This window comes from Melanotaenia boesemani, chromosome 20, assembly GCF_017639745.1.
Source record: "Melanotaenia boesemani isolate fMelBoe1 chromosome 20, fMelBoe1.pri, whole genome shotgun sequence".
Taxonomy (NCBI): domain Eukaryota; kingdom Metazoa; phylum Chordata; class Actinopteri; order Atheriniformes; family Melanotaeniidae; genus Melanotaenia; species Melanotaenia boesemani.
Window position 1 is genome coordinate 6,119,265 of NC_055701.1, and position 22,297 is coordinate 6,141,561.

Consider the following 22,297-nt stretch of genomic DNA (forward strand, 5'->3'; position numbering starts at 1 on the left):
CATACATATTGCTCTGATTAGTGCTGACCACTTTGCATATTTGTATGAGATGGTGAAGATTAACAAGAGAAGCAGGTCATGAGCTGTGACACAACTTCGACTCCATCTTTATTGGAAGAATTTCACAGTAGACAGAAAAAAGGAGCATATTTAAGTCCACTTCTTGATGTTGTAAACTACTCAACATCAACATTAAACCTGTGTAATCCACTCTAGACCCAGGAGGCAGAAGACCAGTCAAGTTCCAGTTTTCTGTGAGCACCCATTCTCTGCTGTCGACCTTATTGGCAAGTAGTTCTAAGCTACGCGTCCAATGCAAGTTCATGGTTTAAAGGCCTCATCCTTGGCAAGCTCAAGACATTTCCATCGCCGAATGGAAACTTTATATTTTTCTCCATCGTTGGATTCACCCAAAACTCTTCTGAGGATAACTCTCATTAAAGTAACAGTATTTGTTTCTTTATTCTCTGACAGCACCAGGTCCAACGTGTCCCCAGGTTTTACCTGAGTAAAAGACAAAATAAGCAAAATGGCCAAGATGGCAAACTATGCAGATATGAGAATGTGAGGAAAATAATGATTGAAAGTAAAACTCACCGTTTTACTTTTCTTGATGAGTTTCTGTCCATTCAGTCTGAGCTTCTCGCTGTAGAAAGCATCTTCAATTTTGCTGTGATTAAAAAAAAAAGATTAGTCTAATCATGTTCAGGAGGGGAAAACGTGACTGATTTTATTTAGTAAGTTAATCGATAAACTAATTTATTTATGTCCAACCAACAACAAATTTAAATGACTCACTTCCGTGCAATATCCAAGCCAGCCTTCGTGATAACATCATAGCGAAAAGACTGCACATATTTCTCCATGTCCTTATAGTCTTTAGGTAGATTTGGGTCTACATCTTCATAATCACTTTCCTCTGAGTCATCTTCATCTTCCTCCGGCGCTGCGCGAGGAGTAGTACCTTTCTTCTTGCTTTTGTACCTCAGATGATTAACAGACCAACTCCTGACAGCGTCTCTACCATGGAAAACAGGCCTGTGACCATCGAGTGCAGGAAAGGTCAAGCAGCCCCATAGCTGGCGTGTGTGGATAGTCCTCGGACACCATTCAGCCGGTCTTAGACGGTATCCAGCCGCTAGTAGATGGCGAGGGTTTAGCCTTCCTAGTTGCCTCATTGCAAGTGCGTGCACCAAGAGAGTCTGCATGTTGGTACCTAGAAAAAAAAAGATAACACTGACAATTTAGATGTAAAGGTGTAAGTCAATCTATCCAAATTATTGAGCTGTCATCAATCTTGGTTTGCATACACGTACAGAACGACTTTGATGTAATGAATACCGTGCTTTTTTCGTGATTAAATAAAGGGAGAAAAATCACAACCCAAAAGTTAGTTCAGCTTTGCAGGATGGATTTTCAGGCAGTCGTCTGAGTCATTGGACCTGCATCAAACAAAGATTCCAGCATCACGTCTTTGCCAAATGCAGATTCATGATTTATCACCGAATATTACTAACATCTACAGTTCATAACTGATTGCCTTTAGCTCACTGCCACACCGTTTCCTCTTTTTAGTTATTAATAAAGGGTCATTTTGGGCATTTCTGGGTGTGAATTAGATTTCGTTCAGCAAATTCCTAATAGTTATGCCCCAAACACCTACTCGTGTTTTCATTTCTTGCAATACGTTACGTTATTTCTAGGTCCGGCTTGCGTCGCTCATGTTAAAAGTGTTTATATATACATATACAATTATTATTTTTGTTTATTTTTTAAAATGTATTTATTTGTAATATTTTCCGTTGTCACCGGAAGTTGAAGTCAGTAAAAACAACAAACATTTACAGAAAATTTCCCGTTGAGATGTCATGTGTTCGACATTAACTACTTTTTCTTTTTTATTTATAATATCAAGTGTTTGCGCTCAACTAAGTGTACCATAATGACACTGAAGCTGAAACCGAGCTCAAGCATATACAGCTAGCTAGCTGTACTTTTCTTTAGAGCGCTCTTCGACTTGTTATTTCTGTGCCCGTGAAACACTGCACGAGGTTCCTGAGAGCATAACAGACTGGGACCAGATTTGCTGAACTGCAAAAAAAGGCTGTTTATTATGCGAGTTATTTTGTGACACACTCACCCACGGAATAACCTCAATTGCTTCTATCTGCACTTCGTCGGCTCTTCTGTCCGGGTACTACCATGGCAGCAGTCATAAACATACCGCCACCTACCGCATCAATGAGGAACTGCAAGTGACCAAGCTGGTGATTGGAATGTTTTGTTGGTGAACGGACTTGAATGTTTTTCCTTGGTGTTTATATGCAAATTGCCCAGATTTGCGCATTCTGTTATACTGCAGAGATATCTGCAGTATAATACCTGACTGAATCACCTGTCGTGGCCATATTAATCATGGCCATCACTAATGTGTGGGAATGAGACAAGTTGGGGTCATGTGTGGAAAGTCATGATGAAGCTATAGCCACAAGATATTATTCAAGCTTTTATATGGAACACATTTAACATGAATAATTTTCAATGTAATTGAATTTTAGTTTTAATCTTTCGATGCAATGGAGACAATTGCTTCCACCTGACCAAGGAGAAACAGTGCTCCTTTCTGCAGAGCTCCATCATCTTTTGGAAAAGAATTTATTCTGCAGCCAGAAAACAAAGCCATCATATAGCTTTGACTGGAAATTTTCACTGAGTTTTTCTCCACAGTCACCTAAACTCAGCCTCACTAAAAATGAATGAGAAATATACATTTTCCTGGAATGACAAGATCCTCTTTAAGACAATGTGAGGTTATACTGGTGATAATAAGCTCACGGTGAGGTCTCAATGATTCATGGTGTCCACGAAGCTTGAGGGCTGCCGTCATTAAAGTAAAGGGTCAACCACTAATATATTCTAACATTTTTTCCAGACTCAGGCTTTCATTTGTTAGTTGGGTTTCTGTCAACATTTTGGCTTTTGCATTATTAGGTTGCATATTAAAAAAGGTTGATAAAATATGAAAATAAATTCCTCAATTATGATAAAAAGTTTTATTCTCACTTGAAATAGTTCTTGACTAAGTAAGAGGTTTTCTACATCAAGGTAGATGGAAGCATCTCCATTTCAACTCCAGTATGACCAACGGCACTAGCTTTTATTTTTATCCTCATTTAAGGTGTGTTTCTCAGAGGTTTTCTCTCTATTATATATACACACACACACACACACACACACACATATATATATATATATATATATATATATATATATATATATATATATATATATATATATATAAACACATTGTGTACAGTGAGAACTGCATCAGGAAAGGATCCCATTATTCTGTATAGATACTATATCAAGAACAAAAACAGAAGGTTCTCTAAGCACATGTGCATGCAAATGTTTTGCAACAATAAAAAAAATAAATGTATTACATTTATATAGAACTTTTCAAGGCACCTAAAGAGCTTTACATTTTATCCATTATTCTTTCAGTCATTCATACTTGGTGATGGTAAGCTACATGTGTAGCCACAACTGCCCTGGGCCAGACTGACAGAAACATAACAGTCACTCCACGCCAACGGTCTCTCCGACCATCACCAAACATTCATACATCTCTCTGGAAATGGTAAAAAAAATGGTCCGTACTTATATAGCACTTTGCTGTACCTGCAACGATACCCAAAGTGCCGTATACCTCATACATCACATTCAAGCACTGATGATGGAAGCTGCCATGCAACCACGACCCATCAGGCGCAATTAGGGGTTCGGTTTCTTGCCCAAGAGACATGAACTTGACTTGGCCGAGGATCAAACCAGCAACCCTCAGGTTACAAGACGACCACTCTACCTTGCTGAGCCACACCGGCCCGGAAGCAAGTAGGGTGAAGTGTCTTGCCCAAGGTCACAATGATAAATTGAATGGGCGAGTGGGATTTGAACCGCCAACCTTCCGGTCATTGGACAACCCTCTTCTATTACCTGAGCCCCAAAACGTCAACTTTTCCTTAAAAAAAACAAACAAAAAAAAAAACACGTCAACCAAAAAGTTGTGTAAGAATAAATTTTTATTGCAGAGCCCCCTTTTCCTTCAGACACGGCCCAGAAATTTACAGGAGATACTTTCAGACAAAAATATAAAAGGTTTTGAGACAGTTTCTGGATCTAATAAAGAGCAGCTGAGTTGTAAGTTGAGATTGTCGGCAGGGATAAGTGCAGTCTTAAGTGTCCGAACCTGGAAAAAAGTGCAAATTAAAAAGATTTAGAAATGTGAATGTCAAGGTGGTTCGAAATAACAATCCCACTAACACTCTAGATATTTCAGGCAAAAAAAAAAAAAAAAAAAAATCACAAAAGTCAATTTAAAAAAAAAGTTTACAAAACAAAGGTTTGTCTGAAAAGTGGTAGACTAGTGGCCACTGATGGACACGTCCTTTAAAGTATTTTTATAATCATGACATTCAACTATATTTTGATACTTAAATTTGTTGGATTGTGGAAAAACTGGTGCTTTATTTATTCCATTATAGTAAAACCAGGTCAAATCAACAGTAGCTCAATAACCTGCACGTTTTATGTTTTTAATTGAGGTGAAAATGATGCTCAACTTCTGCAATACTGAAAACTGAAAATACATCTTATCAATTTAACATGAACTTTCTTTTCCTTCTTTTACATGTGGCAAATAAGCCAGTATTTTTGTCATGATTAAAAACAACCTTTGTTTTCTCACCTGAGCTGCATTCACCATTTTTCTTTCCAGGCAGACAGGTCAAGTCGAGGAATACTAGAGCAGTGCACGAGTCCGTTCCCCTTTGAGATGGCAATGAGGGGATTGGGGGTCACATACTCAATGCCGGTGTTGTCACAGATGATTCTGGACAAACTTGCAGAGGACAGAGCAGCCCTTTGCTTCTCGGTGAAGACGCCTGGGTTCTCATACCAAAACCTGAGAATTTCAAATAGAAGCATTTTTTATTTATTTATTATTTTGTCAACACAATCTGAAATGTACCTAATGATTCTGCCCTTTGATATACATAAATGTATGTATCCATTTAAACTAACCTGTCACCCTGACGAATCCTATGGAACTGTTTTGCAATAAGGCAGGCAAACAGAGGCCCCACACGGCCACCGGGCACAAATGGCTCTGCAACACCTCCAAGCCAGACATCAATGTTGTCAGGTGTCTTGTAGAGCTCTAGCAGCCTGTTAGCCAGGTTGGCGTTATTCAGAACCCGGCGCAGTTCTGCCCGGTTACGGGGCTGAGACAGACCACAGAACTTGCGCCATGCATTGTAACCTGGGTGAGTACAAAATATGAAAGATAATAAGAAAAAAAAAAGTGCAGAAACATTAGATGAAGTACTGAAATTAAGTGAGGTATGAACCTGGCAAGCCATGGTCACGGCCCCGCTGCATGTTAAGAGAACCCAGGTCCAGAGCCAGATTCTTCACAAACTGGAACAATCTTTCTCTCACAGCGTCCACCATCATATGATCCTGAGTGTTCAGTTTAGCTGGACGGGCTAGCAGACCACGCAGCAGAGGGTCAATTCCACCTGAGACAAAATTCTATTAGGGTGAAGAATTAAGACAAAAAGATGGCTGTCTTGAGCTAATTTTGTGCAACTCACCCTCAAAGACAATTCTCCAGGGGGTAAAGAAGGCCTTGTACAAGGGGACACTGGGAAACTTAGGATCCTCTCTATAGTTTTGATTCAGGCGGGTTATAACTGGCTGGAGTGTCAAGTGGGCAAAGCGAAATGCTGCTGTCGCAAAAACATTGGCGATGCTGGGATCAACATCGTGGTTGTAGCCAGTGTAATGGTCAAGATGGCGCTTTGCTATGTCACCCAGAAGGTATGGCAGGTAGTCTCTAAACATGAACAGCTGAGAATAAAAGAGACGTCATTGGAGTGAATGGCATGCTTGGCAAGAATATGACTGTTTGCTGACTCCCAGATGTCTACCTGTGAATAAGCACCCATAATCTTGCGAGCTTCCTGGTAGAGTGTCTCACTGCCCCAGTGTGGGTTCAATTGCTTCAGCTGGCGAGCCAGACGGTTGTGCTCACGCATAAACAGTGTTTGAATGGAGGTCAGGGCGATGTTTTCATCAGCACGGATATCACCTGCACAGAATGAAAGCAACGGGAGTTCTTTTCCTGGCTAGATATTTATGTTTGGAGCCACTTTTTCTAAGGCAATTCAAATGATGACTTTATAAATAGATAAACCACTTGATTTCCAGATCATGAATAAACAAAGTCAAGAATACATTAAAATAAAGCTAGATGGACACTAGTGCCCCATTTGTGGACATTGGACCCTCATAACACCTTCATTGAGTCTGTTTCTATTTGAGTAGAAACATAAACGTTAGTGGCCTGCTGGAAGTCATTTTGTAGGCCTTAGCAGTGCTCCTCCTTGCACAAAGGAGCAGATAGCAGTTCTGTTGCCTGGTTGTTGTCCTCCTACAGCCCCCTCCACGTCTCCTAGCATACTGGCTTGTCTCCTGGTATGCTCCACACTTTTCTGGGAGACACAGCAAACCTTCTTGCCACAGCACGCATTGATGTGCCATTCTGGATGACAGGGAAATGGTCTGTGGCCACCACCTACAGGACCATTCCTTTATAGGGGTTGTCTTGGTAATTGCCTCTCATTTTTATCTGCCTGTTTCATTTGTACAACAGCAGGTGAAACTGATCCACAATCAGTGTTACTTCCTAACTGGACAGAGAGATATGCCAGAAGTGAGACTGACTTTGAGTTACATGGAAATGATTATGTGTTCCTTTTATTGTTTTGAGCAGTGTATATCGACATTAGACTAGCTTTAGGAGAGAGCTCAGAGAAGACGTAGGATGCAGATTTAGACTTCCTCAGGGGGCACAAAGAGTGCAACTCTGCCAAAGCTCAGTTGTGCAGCTTTAAGAATTTAATGATTTTAAATTTATAAAACAGTTCAGACTTAAATGGATTTTGTAGCTTTGGGCTGTAAAAATCATCGCCAAGAGGGGCCAGGATTCCACCAGAGTAGGTGTATGTTTCTTTTCTAGTCAAGGTTTATTTTAATCTTTACCAGCATTTTTTCCAGTCCATTATAGACAGGTAAAATCTCTTCTTCATCTGCTCTGTTGTTGGAAGTTTCACTACTATCCTTTTTATTTTTTTAATGCAAAAAACCTCTGCAATGATATCAGCCAATTAACAAGTAACAATAAAATGAGTATACCCTAATTTTGATCTGATACTTTTATACATGTACAGTTTACATTAAATGATCAGATATTTACCATAAACACAACATCAAAATTATTAATGCTTTTCACATTTGGGTTCCTGCTTGCTGCCAACATGACAACACCCTTATTAACCTGTCGCTGTTCCTCTTTGATAATTCGCACATAGCAAACAGAAATAGTTCAGTGCTAAATCTTTTCATAAACAACAAGCTGATAGTCTTTAATCAGTGGAGAAAAGTTAGAGTCTGAAAAGTCTTAACAAGGAAAAGCTTACAACTTGCCAGGTGAGAAGAAATGTTACAAGTTTGATGTCAGTTTGCAGGTCTCTTCACCCCAAAAGATGTCTCCAGCAAAGCAACATCAGTATTTACTTTTATTTCAGATATTTCGTTTTGGGTCATTTTAAATCTGTTGTGTTGCAGCAAGGATACATCTAAATTATGTATTTCTCCATACTTAATAAATGCATAAGGTCATTGATAAATGACATTTTTCTATTCTGGTTGAGGGTAAATTTTTAATGTTTTAAACTATTTTTAAACAAAGAAAAGTAAATTCCAGAATGACTAACCTGCAATGAAACAAGGCACCTCTCTGGCGTTGGCATCATTGGTGATTCTTCTGCGAGTAGCACATATCTGTCCCTGCATAGGGTGGAAGGGCAGCAGTTCGCGGCCGTTGTCGCTGAACTCTGTGTTAACTCTCAGCAAGCCTTGATCACTACTGAGGTTGCGAAGAAACAGGGAGCGTTTCTCCTCTGAGCCGTACACCTGTCCAATATCCAGGAAGGCTGTCACTGCATTGATCTGCTCTCTCTTGTTGGGCTCCCCACCAAAATTGTAGGCTGAGTATCCTGTTCCACAAACAGGGGCGGATCTAAATACAGGAATACAGCTGTTTGGGTGGGATGGCAGGCGGGGGTCACCCCGAGGAATCTGTTTGTAGAAAAAGCAAAATTAAAAAGTACACACAGGTGAAATTAGCATCTAACATTCTGGTTTGAGCCTTGACACTGACCGGGATGGGGAAGCATGGCTCAGTGCGCTCGCAGCTCTCGTCACAGTTAATCCCGTTGCTGAAGGAGCGGATGCTGGGCGAGGAAGGTGTTAAGGTGAGGTCATGGTCGTTCCACTGACCAAATAGGGTGAAAAAGAAACTCAGCTGTCTATCACTGACTACGTCTGCGTCTCTTGTCCTTAGAATGTTGTTGGATACCTGTCGCACCTGAGAATGGAGAGAGATAGTTTAATATGAAATCTTGATAACTGCATGTAGACCTATTATTCCATATCTGCAATCTCACATGTACCATTGGGAGCAAGAAATTGTTGAATTTTTTGTTTCTGTTCCACCCTTTTGGCTGGGAGATGCCATCGTCATACTCAGCAGGTATCCACCGGGTGAAGGGGGTATTGGAGGCTCCAAGGCGAGGGTTTTTTCTAACAGCAAACAGGATAAAATACATGTTAGGAGAAACTGCTAACGGATGTTACAAAGGTCATTGAGTGGTTACTGTTCACTTCTTAAAGAAACTGGATGTTTTATTAGTAAGGTATTAAAGTATATCATGGTTTGATTGTACTAAAAGAAAAATGAGCAGTCAAAACTATAGTTAATCTAAATGCAAAGTTTTTCTTACAGGTTGTTGCAGACACCATTGGCTGTGCGGTACTTCTTAATGTTTGGCAGGGAGCGGCACTCTGGAGCTCTGATTCGAGCTGCACATCCAGTTATACTGGCAAGTACCACCAATTGCTCATTAGAGAGCAAATCTGAAAGACACATTTGTTAATTATATCATAAAAACACACCACTCTACACATATTATGAAAAAGTCTACCCATAGTGACACTGGGACATTTAGTGTCCCTGTAATTATCAGCAGTGTCCCTGTAAAAAGGTGATGGATATTTGGTGTTGACTTTCTTTCTGCCTAAGCTGTTCATGACCCTTCAGATTGACCACAAATGTTCTTCATTATTTTATTTAAAGTAGTCATAACATCTTTTCTCTTGACAGAGCTAGACATAATCGTATTTTACACAAGCCTCAATATGAAAAAGATGGGACTTAAGTAATGTGGGACTGTGCCACAGGGAATATTTATTTCTAGCAATACATCTAAGTGCACCTGAGGCCTCATGCATAGTCAGGAAAATAATGTGGACACGGAGTGTGCTGTCTGTGTGAATGCTACATTCTCACCGGTTGCATTGAGAGAGCGTTTGTGCACATGATGCACCTTATTGTGGATCAGATGGAGGGTCTGTGTCATGTAGTCTGCAGATCTCACAGCTGAGCGAGTGTCACCACAGGGCTGCTTCAGGAGACGAAGAGCATCGTGGGGTTTCACCTCATCCATGCGGACTCGCCTCAGACTCCTGAAGGGGAAAAAGTCACATACTTGAATAACAATAAATTCTGAACTGATTTTTGGAGAGTTTCTAATTTCTGCTTAATGCCACAGACACAGTTTTTCACTACAGGCTTATGCACGATTAGTTTGACAAACTCACTCCTCTCTGGAATACTTGTATGCATCATCCACTATTTTCTTTGCCTCCAAATAGCACTCCTGAAGGAAAGGATTTCCCAGATATTCCTCTGAAAAGATAAGTATTGAAATATTTGTTAAAAAATTAATAATAAAATTAATCAGGCAAACATGTGGAAACATTTCCTTGGTGTGGATTGACCTACCCGCTGGTTTGGAGTAAATGGGCACCAGGCTGATGCCCAGAACAAGAAGAACGCAGAAAAGCATCTCTGGGAAAAAAACATGCCAAAGTCAGTAAAAAAAAAAAAAAGGCATTCAAATATGACTTCTTTTAACATAAAATATCCAGCAAATGCAATTTTTGTACCTGTGTGAAGCTTTCTGTGAAGGTTTCAGATGCTTGCTGAGATCTGGAGTCAGTGATGATATGTGTGCCATCGTCACCCTCCTTATATTCAGTGGATCCATTAGAGGCCTCGCCCCCAAAGCTTAGGAGGTGTGAGTGAAGCTTGTGTTTGTGCTGCTGATAATGCTTGTTTTTGGTGCTGTATTTGTAAAAACAGCTACTGCTTTTGATCAACTGATGAGACAAATTATTTTAAATAAAAAACTAACAGATTAAAAGTTTCTCACACAACTTCACACGCAAGGAAAGGTGTGTAAAGAGGTTAAAATGCCTGTAAAATTTTAAGTGGCTGTGTGCACAATGTGTGCTAATGACCGCAATGAAGCCAGAACATGGATAATAAAGAAAAAGAATTGTAATATGTAACCTGAACATTGCTGGAATTTGTTTTTCTTTTCATTTTATAATTTGAAGAAAAATATATGCAAGGCACCAACCAGTGACCCAGCCAGAAAGCCCCTGAATACAGTTTTAAGAAGTTTGTTTTCCTAAATTAAAATTGAACTAATTTGTTTTCTCGTCATTATAGGCCTAGCAAATTATAATATCTACATTGGAGATATCTTAGAGTGGCTTCATAGGTGAAGTTTTTAAAGACAGTTTAAAACTTTTTCTTTTGCTTTTTTCTGCATCACATTTTCTACTATATATATATATATATATATATATATCAATAAATAAATAAGTGGACAATTATGCTGAGTCTGTGCTTTGGAGCATTTGGAGCTGGTTATGAAAAAGATGATTGTACATAATGGTCTGCACTGTACTTCATGTACAGAGACAAGTGATTCAACAATAGATTGTATTCAAAGAAAAGGCTTATTCAGCTGTGCTGCAATAAAAAAAAAGAAAACAGCACATTCCTGCCTACAAAAAAACAGAATACACAAAAACTAGAATAAATCTTGTGTATGACAGAGAGCATTACTATACATAATTGGGGTGGCAGTAGCTCAGGCGGTAGAGCAGGTCGTCCAATGACCGGAAGGTTCGATTCCCACTCCCGCAGTCAACTGTCATTGTGTCCTTGGGCAAGATACTTAACCTTCCTTGCCTCCAGTGTTGGCATCACTGGTGAATGAATGTGGATGAATGTTCGGTGATGGTCGGAGAGGCCGTAGGCGCAGACTGGCAGCCGCGTCTCCTTCAGCCTGCCCCAGCACAACTGTGGCTACACACATAGCTTACCATCACCAGGTATGAGGGAAGAGTGGATGAATAATGGATACACTAAAGCGCTTTGGGTGCCTTGAATCAAATCCAATCCATTATTATTCTTATAATTATTTAGATTGATGATATTTTACCTCTGGAATGCTTTGGTACACAGATGGGGTTTGTAGCTGCAAAACTGATGTTGATATCTGGTGTTTGTGTTAATTTGTTGTTGGTTATTGTCACCAAATGTGGTCCTGTGATTTGTGGCCAAACATCTTCAGCTTGGTTTTTCCATGCATCAGCTACAAAAAGGCTGATTAAAAACCAAATTCCCATTTCCCAGATATCATCCTGCTTGTACAGAATTTCATACTGTCCTGAAACAAACTGTAATAATCAATTTTGTGCTTGTTGAAATGCTGCTCTGAGGTAACAGATCAGCATTTTTGACTGAAACATGCTGATACAGAGAACTATTTCTAAGAAATTGTTGACTGATGACTGTAACTGACAAGTTTAGCAATTAAATGCTGGATGCAGCACCTGCATCTGCACTCGCTGAATAAATCCAGGCAGAAACAGATTTTGACATGAACTATGTCAAAGACAGGGCCAGAAGGGCCATCCTAACAACAGTCAAACTCTAACAAATATTCTGTGTAAACTGACCTTTACCAGGATAAACCTCAGATGCCCAAGAGCCAGTAATGTAATTCTTTGATGTTCTCCTTCAACAATATAAATCATAACACAGTATTCATACATCATCTCACATTTACATTTTATGGAGAAGATGGAAAAAGTCATAAAACCTCCAGATGTAATGACTGTGCAAAGTTAAATAATCAATATCAAACTTGATTTAGCTAATAGCACACACAAACCGGGTAGTTTGAGTCAAATGCTCTTTGGCATACAAAAGTGTACAATAAAAGTTAAATTTTTTAAGCCAGCAACATTTTGAACCACACAAGGGGTAAACCCCAGACATTTATTGCAATTTTAATCTTTCCAGCATGATATAAATTCAAATTCATTTTTTTCAAAGGTAATCAGGTTATTAATACAGCCCATTTGATTATATTGACAATAACATTTTAAACTTTTTACAAGAAGTTTGTTTTTGTTTCACGTCTGAGCTTTTTTTTTTGTTTGTAGATAATTTACATCAACATTCATCTCCAATTTGTGTGTGTCACTTGGACCATGTGCATAATACTGATGTCACCACATTATTGAAAACAATGAAAGAACAAGATGTGTGTTAGACGTTATAAAAATGTTTGTATATAAAGTTTGCGTAATGTGCGTGTAAATGTAAGTGCATTTACATCTTTGCATATGCTGCCTGTAAACTCATTTCAAAAGATTCACGAATCCTCTAATGGTGTGTCAACATCCAAAGTCTCCTTCAGTAGCATGGTGTGATGTCAGAGTTCATTCTTGTGTATTTGTGATCACATCCAGTATACGGTAGACTGAAATCATCATTTCACAGATTAAAATGGAGCATTGTTCCTTAGACAGACACATAACAGACATACAGTATATATAGATGCTGGTGGTTTACATTCATGTATGTTTTATGGTTTGAACACAGTTTATCTGCACAGAGAGATCATGCAAGTTCAGACGTGGCTTTTACAAAAGAATATTTTTCCACACTGTTTTTTTTGTTGTTGTTTTACAGAAGCTATCCTGTTGAAATATTCTACAGATTTATGGTCAAAAAGTCCTTATATTATCTTGTCCACATTATAATGTACTGACATATCAAGGTGTTTGTAGCACAGTTGCAGGTTTTGTCGTGGCAGTAGGCAGCAGAGAACTAAGATTTAAGATTAAATACTAAAACTGTTTATGTTTCTTGATTTATTATGGGTGGTTAAGTTTTCATAATGTGTGTAGTCTGAAAAGATAAAGATTATTATGACTTGATAGTCTCTGTGGTGCAATGTTGTTGAGTTTCTGGGTCAGTCCATTCAAATTGATCAAATGTAAAAGAAAAAAATCTGTCCTTAACTAAGTTAAAAAGCTTTGATTCGGTTGTTTACTTTTGTTGAATTATCCTGCAGATGCCAAATCTATGTTACTGGGCACTGAAGGTTACATAAACACCAGCTGTAAACATCATGTTTGTTGTCATTTGTTTACACCTAAATCTAAAAGATGCTTTCTCTGAAGCTGCCATGTAGCACCAACAGTCAACAGTCACACCAGCACAAACGCTGAGAAACAAAAATATTCCCATCAACATAAAAGCTAAATTTAAGCTTCAACCTATTGTTTGCATCTGTTAAAAGGCATTCTGGAAAATGTATGAAGAAATATATGAGGCATGTTGATTAATAAAAATCATTTACAGCACATCAACAATGAAGATGTTCAAACATCACAGGATGTTTTATCAGTGTTAATCTGTCTCTTGAACTGGAGCTTCCCGTGTCTCTTTTTGATCTGCATAGGAACAACATTTTGATTGATATTCCTCTTGTCCAATTTTCATTTGAGAGGATCTGTGTTGTCACTATTATTGCTGTGATTTTACATGTTGCCAGAACTCGTCCATCTTCTTTGTGATGATGATCAAATCAGCTCCATCTTTCTTTGTCTCTGAAATATTGTGAATTACCATGAGATTTTTGCTCCTGTACACGGTGACCTCTGCAAAAGGTCTAACGAGGTAACTGCTGCTTCAGTATTTCTGTGCACTGAACATATGAGACCTTCAAAGCTATGGCAATTGTGTACAGTGTAACAGTCTTTGTCTACTTGTTTTTGTTTTGTTTTGTTTTTTTACTAGAAGCCGGACAGTTTGTCTGTGTGTTCACAAACTTCTGTCACATTGTTCTGCACACACTATCTGCTGTTATTGCTTTGGTGATTCACACATTCAGATTTCAGGCAGTTGTTTCTCATAGTTTAACACTACAACATGAATCCGTGTGTCTGACTTTCAGACTTATGGAAACCCATCCACCACTTAAATTAAAAATATTGACAAAGTATCTCCTAATAATGAGATTTAAAGTCACAATATTTAGATTTAAAGTTAAAATGATGAGATAAAGTTATCGTGAGTTTAAAAAAATCTTACGATATAGAAAGTCATTATTAGATAAACTCACAGATAAAAGGTCATTATTGTGAGATAAAAAAAAACTTATTACAAGATGAAAGTCAAAATCAATGATTATTTTATAACTTTAAATCTTATCATATTGACTTGTATCTCATAATAATGACTTTTCAGCTCATAATTACTTTGAATCTCATAATCATGCCTTTGAGTCTTATTACTTTAAATCTCATCATCATGAGATAATCAATTTAAATTTATTTATTAATTTAATTTACAACTGGCTGGAACGGGCTCCCATACAGGCTTGTTTACTTGCTCTTTCTGATGTCTAAAGTGTTTGCATGCTACGGAGGTCCCACTGTTTCATAAAGAAGTCTCCACACAGGAGCCGTTTCTGTGGAAGGATCTGTGATTGTGGCAGTTCTCACTGCAGTGGACAATGAGCACAGGGTAGCAAAGAGCATCATCGTAGTCTGGTGGCCCCTCTTCGTCTGTGGTGAGGCGCTCTGACAGACAGCGGGTGTTTTCGCTGGGACTCTCCTGGTCATCCAAGCTGCCGCTCCTCCAGAAGCAGCTGCGCTGGGAGCCGTAGCGCCGCGCCAAGGAGAACCGGCTGCCGCTGAAGGGGATGCGGGAGCTGGTGCCTGTACAGATGCTGAGGGCGCTCCTGGAGAACACCGAGGAGCAGCTTATCGCTCTGTGGCAGCGTTCACAATTCTGACGAATACCACTAAAGCTGGATGGGCACTGGGCCAAATCCATCAGACCAGCTTCCGAATAACTGGGAACCAGCTGCTGGTTGGAGCGAATGTGCCACTCCAGTTCTGTGCTGTCAATGGTGTTAACACGAGGAATACGACGCCAATATGGCCGGTCATCACATGGTGTCACGGGGAGGTAATCATGTCCAAAAAGCTTCTCGACACGATAGTGAACATATGCAGTGCGATATTCAGTGAAGACTCTGAGAGGCCAGGAGAAAGTGAGGAATGATGCAAACCAGAAGACGTAGTGGGACAGATACCAGGGATGGTGCTCTGGGTCAGAAAGCACCATTACGTACTCCTTCAGGTCAATGTTTTTCAGGTGCATGCCCTCTCTGGCTTCCATGTAGTCATCAAGGCCCTCATTGTCAGTGAAAAACCTGGCTCTCTGTGTGAGGTAAGAATTCTCTGATTCCACATTGGCAAAACTAAAGCACTTTGTAAACCGCATCTTTGTAAGAGGACACTTCTCCAACCCCAGCAGCTGTTTGGAAACATCTTTAACACCGCAGTGACTATGATCAAATTCAGCCTCTGCCACATGGGTGTTGACACGCTCATGATAAACCTGGGTGCTGGTGTAAGCATCTCCATTGCGGTAGCGTGTGACCTGTCGAGTTCGCCGAACATAGTGGTAACTGATGGCCTTCCACCAGATACAGGGTTTAGCCTGCTGCATCCTCTGGATACGCTCGTAGATGCCCTCCACGTCCACTTTGTGCTGCAGCTCATTCTTCACGTGACAATGCCAGCACTCCACAAGATAGACCAGGTAGAGCATGCCCAGTAGGGCCAAGGGGATATAGATGTAGCCATCAGAGCATGGGCTGTCGTGGTACATCATGGATTTCCCTTTGAAGGCACTGTCAAAGGTAAGGCGGGTCACCTTGGTAACGTGACACCAAACCATCGCTCCCATGCAGCCATACATGAGAATGGACAAGACCAGGCATTTCCAAAAACTCTCCCGACATAATGACTTGCTCAGAGATTGCTTCAGGGGTCTTTGCTGTTGAATCAAACAAAACAAGAAGTGACAAAAAAATTATCATAAAATCTATGACCATATGTATCTAATCTGCTTGCTGACTTCTTCAGGATCTTTTACATAAATACATGAATAAATCGGCCATGTATTCTAGCAAGGACAACATTTCTTGACATTTTGCAGCTCTCTGCAGGTGAGATATTTCAGGCCCACAGCAGAGAAAAGGTGACAGTCAGGTAAAGGAACTGCCTATAACCGCATCACAGGCCTATGATCCATAAGATTATCAATGCAGGTCATAATTTTGGATTAATTTCCACAAAACGAGATTTATTTTACAACTAAATTCCAGGGGAAAAAAATAAGTCACCTGCAGAGTCTCACAGTCTGCACAGAATTAAAATTCTGCGACAAAAACCCAACAATCCCCATAAAAATAGCATTTACTTTAAAGACAGGGTCATACCTCCTCTCTGGTGTCCTCCTCGAAGACGGTGGTCGTGCTGCTTTCGCTGGCCGTCGCCGCCGCCGATGCTGGAGGAGACATGGTGCCGGGCTGCTATTGATAAATAATGACAGGGCGTGGAGTGGGAAGAAGATGAAGAGCTTTCACTACCTTGCTCTGCTTCTGCAGCGTCTCTCATCCGAGACGAGCTACCGCATTACAGCTGCTGTCATTTCATTGTTTTTCTTTTTAGGCGAGTCGACGAAACCCAGAAAAATGGGATCATTCCGCAGGCTGCGCGGCGGTGTTTCTACAGGAAAGCCCGCATCCTGCACGCCTCGCTTTGAATGTCAGTGCTGCAGCATGGTGGTAGATAGAGCTGTTTTAGCTGGTCGTCATTACTGGATGATCATGCCCTGCCCCTCAGGGCCCGCTGCGGATCTGTCCGTGAGCTGGAGGTGAGGGAGGTCTGGTGGAGAGAGCTCGCGGGGTCGCTGTCCATGGTGCTGACCGAGGCAGGTAAGATGTTGTTTCATAAATCTGTGGCTTAAAGGGAAAGTCGCAACCTAAAGCTGGCAAAGACTGTTTTTGGTTATTTGGGTTAGTGAGATCAAAGTCTTTAGACAAATAATCAGCTGTTAGATGGCTTATTCTAATAATTTCTTATCTGTCGGATTATTCGCTTATATTAATATGCATTTTATATCATTTAAACATTTTATTTTGGGTTTAGATCAGTGGATTGTTAATGATGCCTGACTTACATCACCAATTACATTTTTATAAAATAAATTAATGTGAAATGCAAACTCATACAGCTTTACTAAGAATAGCTACTTTAATAAAGTTCTGAACCTTGGGCCTTAGAACTAATTTGTATCAGTTCAGCCAAAAAGCTACTGGCTCCCTGTAAAGTCTAGACTAGAATTTAAAATTTCTCTCCTCACATATAAAGTAATTGAGCTATTGGATCTTAAGGATTTCATAGGTCCATAATTTCCTGTCAGACCACAGGTTTTATTTGAGTTTCTAAAAGTAGAATGGGAGGCAGAGTCTTTAATTATCAGGCCCTCTTGGGTTCAGGAAGCAGTAAACCCTCTTTATCTCTAAGATTAAACTTCAAACTTTCCTTTTTGATAAAGCTTATAGTTGTTTAGTTCTGCTGCTGTGGGACAACCCAGGTCCCACACGTCCCTCCCTCTTTATCTTCCATGTATAAATATGCATCATTAGTTTGTTTTCCCTTTTTCTTTCTCAGCAGGTGTCCCCTGACTTAGAGTTATGGTGCTTGTTGATGCCTCTTTCCTCTCCACTCCCAACTGGTCAAGGCAGATGGTCTCCCTTCCTGAACCTGTTTCTGATGGAGGTTTTTCCTTCCTGTCATAGGAGTTTTTTCCTTTCCACTGTCACCCTGCATGCAAAGGATGAGGGACTGAATCAAAGAGAAAATTTGATGAAATCTGCTGATTTCCTTAGAAAGATCATTTTTAATAGATGAATGAATACTTTGTTGTAATAAAAAACAAAGAATACTTTGTTGTGATTACATAATAATGCACAACAAAATTAAGGTGCTTAAAACCAGTAAATAAGTATATTAAAAGATAAAAGGACATTAAAAAGATGAAGAGACATTAAAATAGAGAATAAAGTCAGTGTAAAGCTGTAAAGCTACCAGTATCCTTGAGTTATTGCCGTTTATGTATAGTTGTTTGCCATTCTTAAGGCCCAGAGGGAAAAGCTGTTTGTAAATCTGTTAGTGTGTGATCTGACTGATGTGTGGCATGTCCCCGAAGGCAGCAGATCAAACAGGTAGCCTGATGTGAGAGGTCAGTCGATAATGTCTTGATCCTTCTCAGGCAGCAGGACTCAGATATTTCTGCCAGGAACCAGTTTTCTTTTGTGCTGTTGTTCTCAGTCTCTGCAGTGCTTTCCCATCCTCTGCCATACATCCGGCAAACCACACACACAAGCATTAGGTGAGGATGCTCTCCGCCTAGCAGTGATAGAAGACCAGCAGCAGCTTTTTCTCCAAGCCTTTCTTTAGAACCACATAGAAGTGCAGCCACTCCTGAGCCTTCTTCACAACGGTTTTATTAATTGACTTTTTAAATTGGATTGAAATTAACTGTGTCTGTAAATATGCTTTGAGATTAATTTGTTGTGAATTGGCGCCAAAAAAAAACGGAATTGAGTTTGGTATCATTTAATTAGATTTCATTCAATCCAATTAGTTTCACTCTAATAGCAAATCCCAGTTGTTGGTGAATGTTTTACTGTGAGAAAATATCATATAAAAGTAAAAATCCTTCATTTTCAAATATTAAGGTTCTTTTAAATATCTTGCAAACAAATTGTGTGTTGTATTAAAGTCCTTTTTACCAGACATGAGTAAAATCAAACATCTTTGGAGTAACAGGATTTCTGCTTTGACTTTGAAGAGCATCCTAATCAAGCCAGAGGCAGAGCTCAGATAGTCTGTTTACACAGAACATTTCAGGAACCAATTCTAATTAGTCACATGGTGTCACATTGCAGATATATTGCATGCTGTGAGCAGCATAAAGTTGCAGATGATGTTTTCTCAAGCTGTAGGTGGAAAGCATTAGAACAGAGCAGTTACAAAGATGGCAGACTTCATATTAAAGTACATTAATTAATCAGATGCTTGACTTGTGGCCCATTTATGGTCACATGGAGGTGTCTGTCTGCACGACTCTCAGCCACCAGGGAAGGATTTGGGATATTTTTTAAGATCTTGAAGGTGCATAGGCTTTGGTGATGATGCTACATGCCACATACAAATTGCTGATTGGATAAAAATTAAGCTTGAGTCAGCGCAGACTGACAAGAACAAATGTTGTTACAAAGAGGATGAAGAGCCAAAAACAATGAATAATAAATGAGCCCAGGTGAAAAGCACAAACAGCAGCTTCACTTGAAAAACAAAACTAATTTGAATAGAAAATCACTTCCAAAAAACAAACAAACAAAAAAAAAAAAAAATCCAATATAAAAAAACAGATTTTAAAGATCTGAAATTCATATTTAAATTAATGAACATCCATCATTTGAACAACTGCTTGGTTGCAAATTAGTTCATGAGTGTTTGTGATCACAAAGAATCACTGAAAAGACAGCATTTAGTTGACATTTTCACATTTATTTTCTCAAGGAATATTCTGTCATGTCAAATGTAGATTTTTCTAATGCACAGCTCTATCAGTTTTTCCTCCATTATCTGCTCTATTTATTTATTTATTTGGACATTTGGAGTTGAGTTTATGTTAAATGAACCTAACAAAGTTTTCAAAGGAGGGTTTGATGATTGATGGCTTGTAAGTCACGGCTCTAATTTGTCTTTCGCACTATGTGCTTCAATGATCATGTGACTTAAAAGAAGAACATAAGTTTAAAACAGAAAACGAACAGGCAGCCGCTCAATGAGTTGTTTAAGCAAAGTTTCAAGCAAACATCAGATTTTCTGCAACTTTACAATCAGTAAATTCTGCTTTTGTCTGTCATTCATGAATATGAACATAAACTCTGTAGACTTTGGACTGCTTGGAGGAAAATAAATTGACATTTTTTGACAAAGCTATAAGACATTTATTGCTTGTCAAATAAATCACAGTGACACAGTGCTGCACGTTTTCTGTAAACTGCAAAAAACCAAGAGACTGTAAAAATCTACATCATATTAATTACTGATTTAATTGTTAAAATCAAATATAAATACAGTAGTCATTTTAATGTTACACTGTCACTAAATACTTGAAGAAATTTTAAAACCCACTGTAAGTTGTGATAAATGAAACGGGAAAAAAAGTTGTGTATGAAGCATAAAATCTGCTGTAATTGATGAATAATAAATATGAAAATGAAGGGTTGTGCTCATACTGTTGTATGTGTGTGAACATCCAATCATATAAAATGTTTACAAAATCTTGATAGAATTTAGCCACATTTAATGAGAGAAACTCCACTAAATATCAAAATCATACAAACAACATCATATAAAAATACAAAAGTCTTTCCCCCATCCCCTTCAGTGTCACTTTTTAAAAAAATGATTTGCTTGAGTCATGTTAGTTACATAGTTTTGTCTTTGTTGAAGTACAGTAGCTTGTACTATTTTTTTTACTCTGCAAATTGTAATGTTTATAATCATCTAAAGATCTAAAATTGTAGCCAGAATATAATTTAATATGCTAACATAGATTTCTGTCCTCCATTTCTTTTATATGCTGATTTTAGCCATTGTTGTTTTATCTGTTCGTTCTAAAGTGTTCATGAGTTTCATGAAAGGTGCTTTTATATCAAATGTATTATTATTACTATTACTATTATTATTAGTAGTAGTTGTAGTAGTAGCAGTAGCAGTAGTATTAGTATTAGTATTAGTATTAGTATTAGAATTAGTATTAGTATTAATATGAATAATAATAAAAAGAATATTTCATCTCTAAGTTGTTGAAATCCTTACAATAAGGATAAATATTAATCAGTACCTATAGACACTATTTATAATCTATAGAAGCCCATTTCTACTAACATTTAAAAAGAAAAGCTCCTTTAAGTCAGTATATTGAGTTTCTACATCAAAATTATTCTTTGAATCTAGAAGATAATGTGGTTTAGTATTTCAAAGACTGGAATTTATTTCTTAAAATCCTGAGATTTTATTTAAACCTTTGATATACTCTCTCAAAATAACAAATCAATATCTCAAACATTTAAAATTATAAATATCTCCAAAATTTGAGAAACATGTCGATAAACTCAACTGCTGTTTTAAGATATCTCAAAACTGAGATATTATCTCATAATGATATTATTTTACCTTGTTATATAAGATATTATTTCACTAGAAGTAATTGCAGGTTCTTTCTATTTAAATATTGCATTCCCAGAAATAAACTCAGAGACTTATCTGTAGGTTTTGCTTCCTTTAAAATATTGCGGATAATATTAGAAGTTGGTTATTTATTTGTAAATAAAGTGAGAAAGCTGCAAGGAAGTCCTCAGCTGTTTTTCCTGCTCAAATTCCACACTCATCACTCTTTTTCCCACGGCCTTCGTCTTGAACCCTTAACAAAAGAAAATAAAACTTATGTCACCTTATCATCAACAGATTTTACAGGGATTAATAGGCTACATTTTAAATTAACAAGGCCTGAAGACACAAAGAATGATGTCATAGAAGTAAATAAGTGTTTAACGTGTTATTTTGTAGTCTTTTCCACACCAACTTACCGAGTACATGCTGGAGAGGTTGTTGAAAAGCACTTGGCCTGCGCTCACCTTGTTCCTCACTCCTCGTATTGTCCCGTTCTTGCTGCAGATGTTGATCCTCTTGTTGCTAAAAAGCATGTTTCTCTTGGCACTGGCGTACAAAAGCAAGTCATCCGGCTCACCACCATTATTGTCCACAGTGCCATCAACCGCCAGGCCATTCAAGTGACTGTTGGCCTCGCTGGTGGGCAGCGAGCTGCCCTGCTCTGCCTCTGAGCTGCTGGTGCCGTCAGAGTCCAATGAGTCCGATGCTGAGCCGAACCAGAGCCTCTCATCCTTGAACACCTCGGCCAGGACCCTGCCGCTGTTGGCAGATGCAACTCTAAACCTAACAGTTTTTCCAGCCTTTTCTTTCTCCTCTTTCTGTTTTGGCCCCTCCATTGAAAAATAAA

At 38.8% G+C, this 22,297-nt stretch overlaps 3 protein-coding genes across 6 annotated transcripts; all 3 read right to left on the reverse strand.

Moving 5' to 3' along the window:
• Positions 1-91: 91 nt before the first annotated feature.
• Positions 92-2,226, reverse strand: mtres1 (mitochondrial transcription rescue factor 1). Of its 4 annotated transcripts, none has more exons than XM_041971326.1 (5): positions 2,141-2,211; positions 1,384-1,442; positions 799-1,216; positions 598-670; positions 92-504 (listed from the first exon to the last, which is right to left on the reverse strand). In XM_041971326.1, exons 3-5 carry the CDS (start codon positions 1,206-1,208, stop codon positions 322-324), a joined length of 666 nt encoding a protein of 221 aa, XP_041827260.1. In that variant the 5' UTR covers positions 1,209-1,216; positions 1,384-1,442; positions 2,141-2,211; the 3' UTR covers positions 92-321. The 4 variants fall into 4 exon arrangements, with proteins under 4 accessions (XP_041827260.1, XP_041827261.1, XP_041827258.1 ...); XM_041971327.1 differs by having other exon boundaries at positions 1,342-1,442; XM_041971324.1 differs by having other exon boundaries at positions 1,317-1,442.
• A 2,532-nt stretch (positions 2,227-4,758) lies between these two features.
• On the reverse strand, positions 4,759-10,031 carry LOC121631567 (eosinophil peroxidase-like). The gene is made up of 12 exons (XM_041972575.1): positions 9,968-10,031; positions 9,784-9,871; positions 9,473-9,648; positions 8,907-9,039; positions 8,577-8,706; positions 8,285-8,491; positions 7,839-8,202; positions 5,991-6,151; positions 5,655-5,910; positions 5,409-5,579; positions 5,083-5,320; positions 4,759-4,963 (listed from the first exon to the last, which is right to left on the reverse strand). Exons 1-12 carry the CDS (start codon positions 10,029-10,031, stop codon positions 4,759-4,761), a joined length of 2,193 nt encoding a protein of 730 aa, XP_041828509.1.
• Positions 10,032-14,106: 4,075 nt separating this feature from the next.
• Positions 14,107-17,159, reverse strand: tmem151bb (transmembrane protein 151Bb). Its single transcript, XM_041971314.1, has 2 exons — positions 16,632-17,159; positions 14,107-16,186 (listed from the first exon to the last, which is right to left on the reverse strand). The coding sequence occupies exons 1-2, from the start codon at positions 16,710-16,712 to the stop codon at positions 14,777-14,779; spliced, it is 1,491 nt and encodes a 496-aa protein (XP_041827248.1). The 5' UTR covers positions 16,713-17,159; the 3' UTR covers positions 14,107-14,776.
• Positions 17,160-22,297: the final 5,138 nt, after the last annotated feature.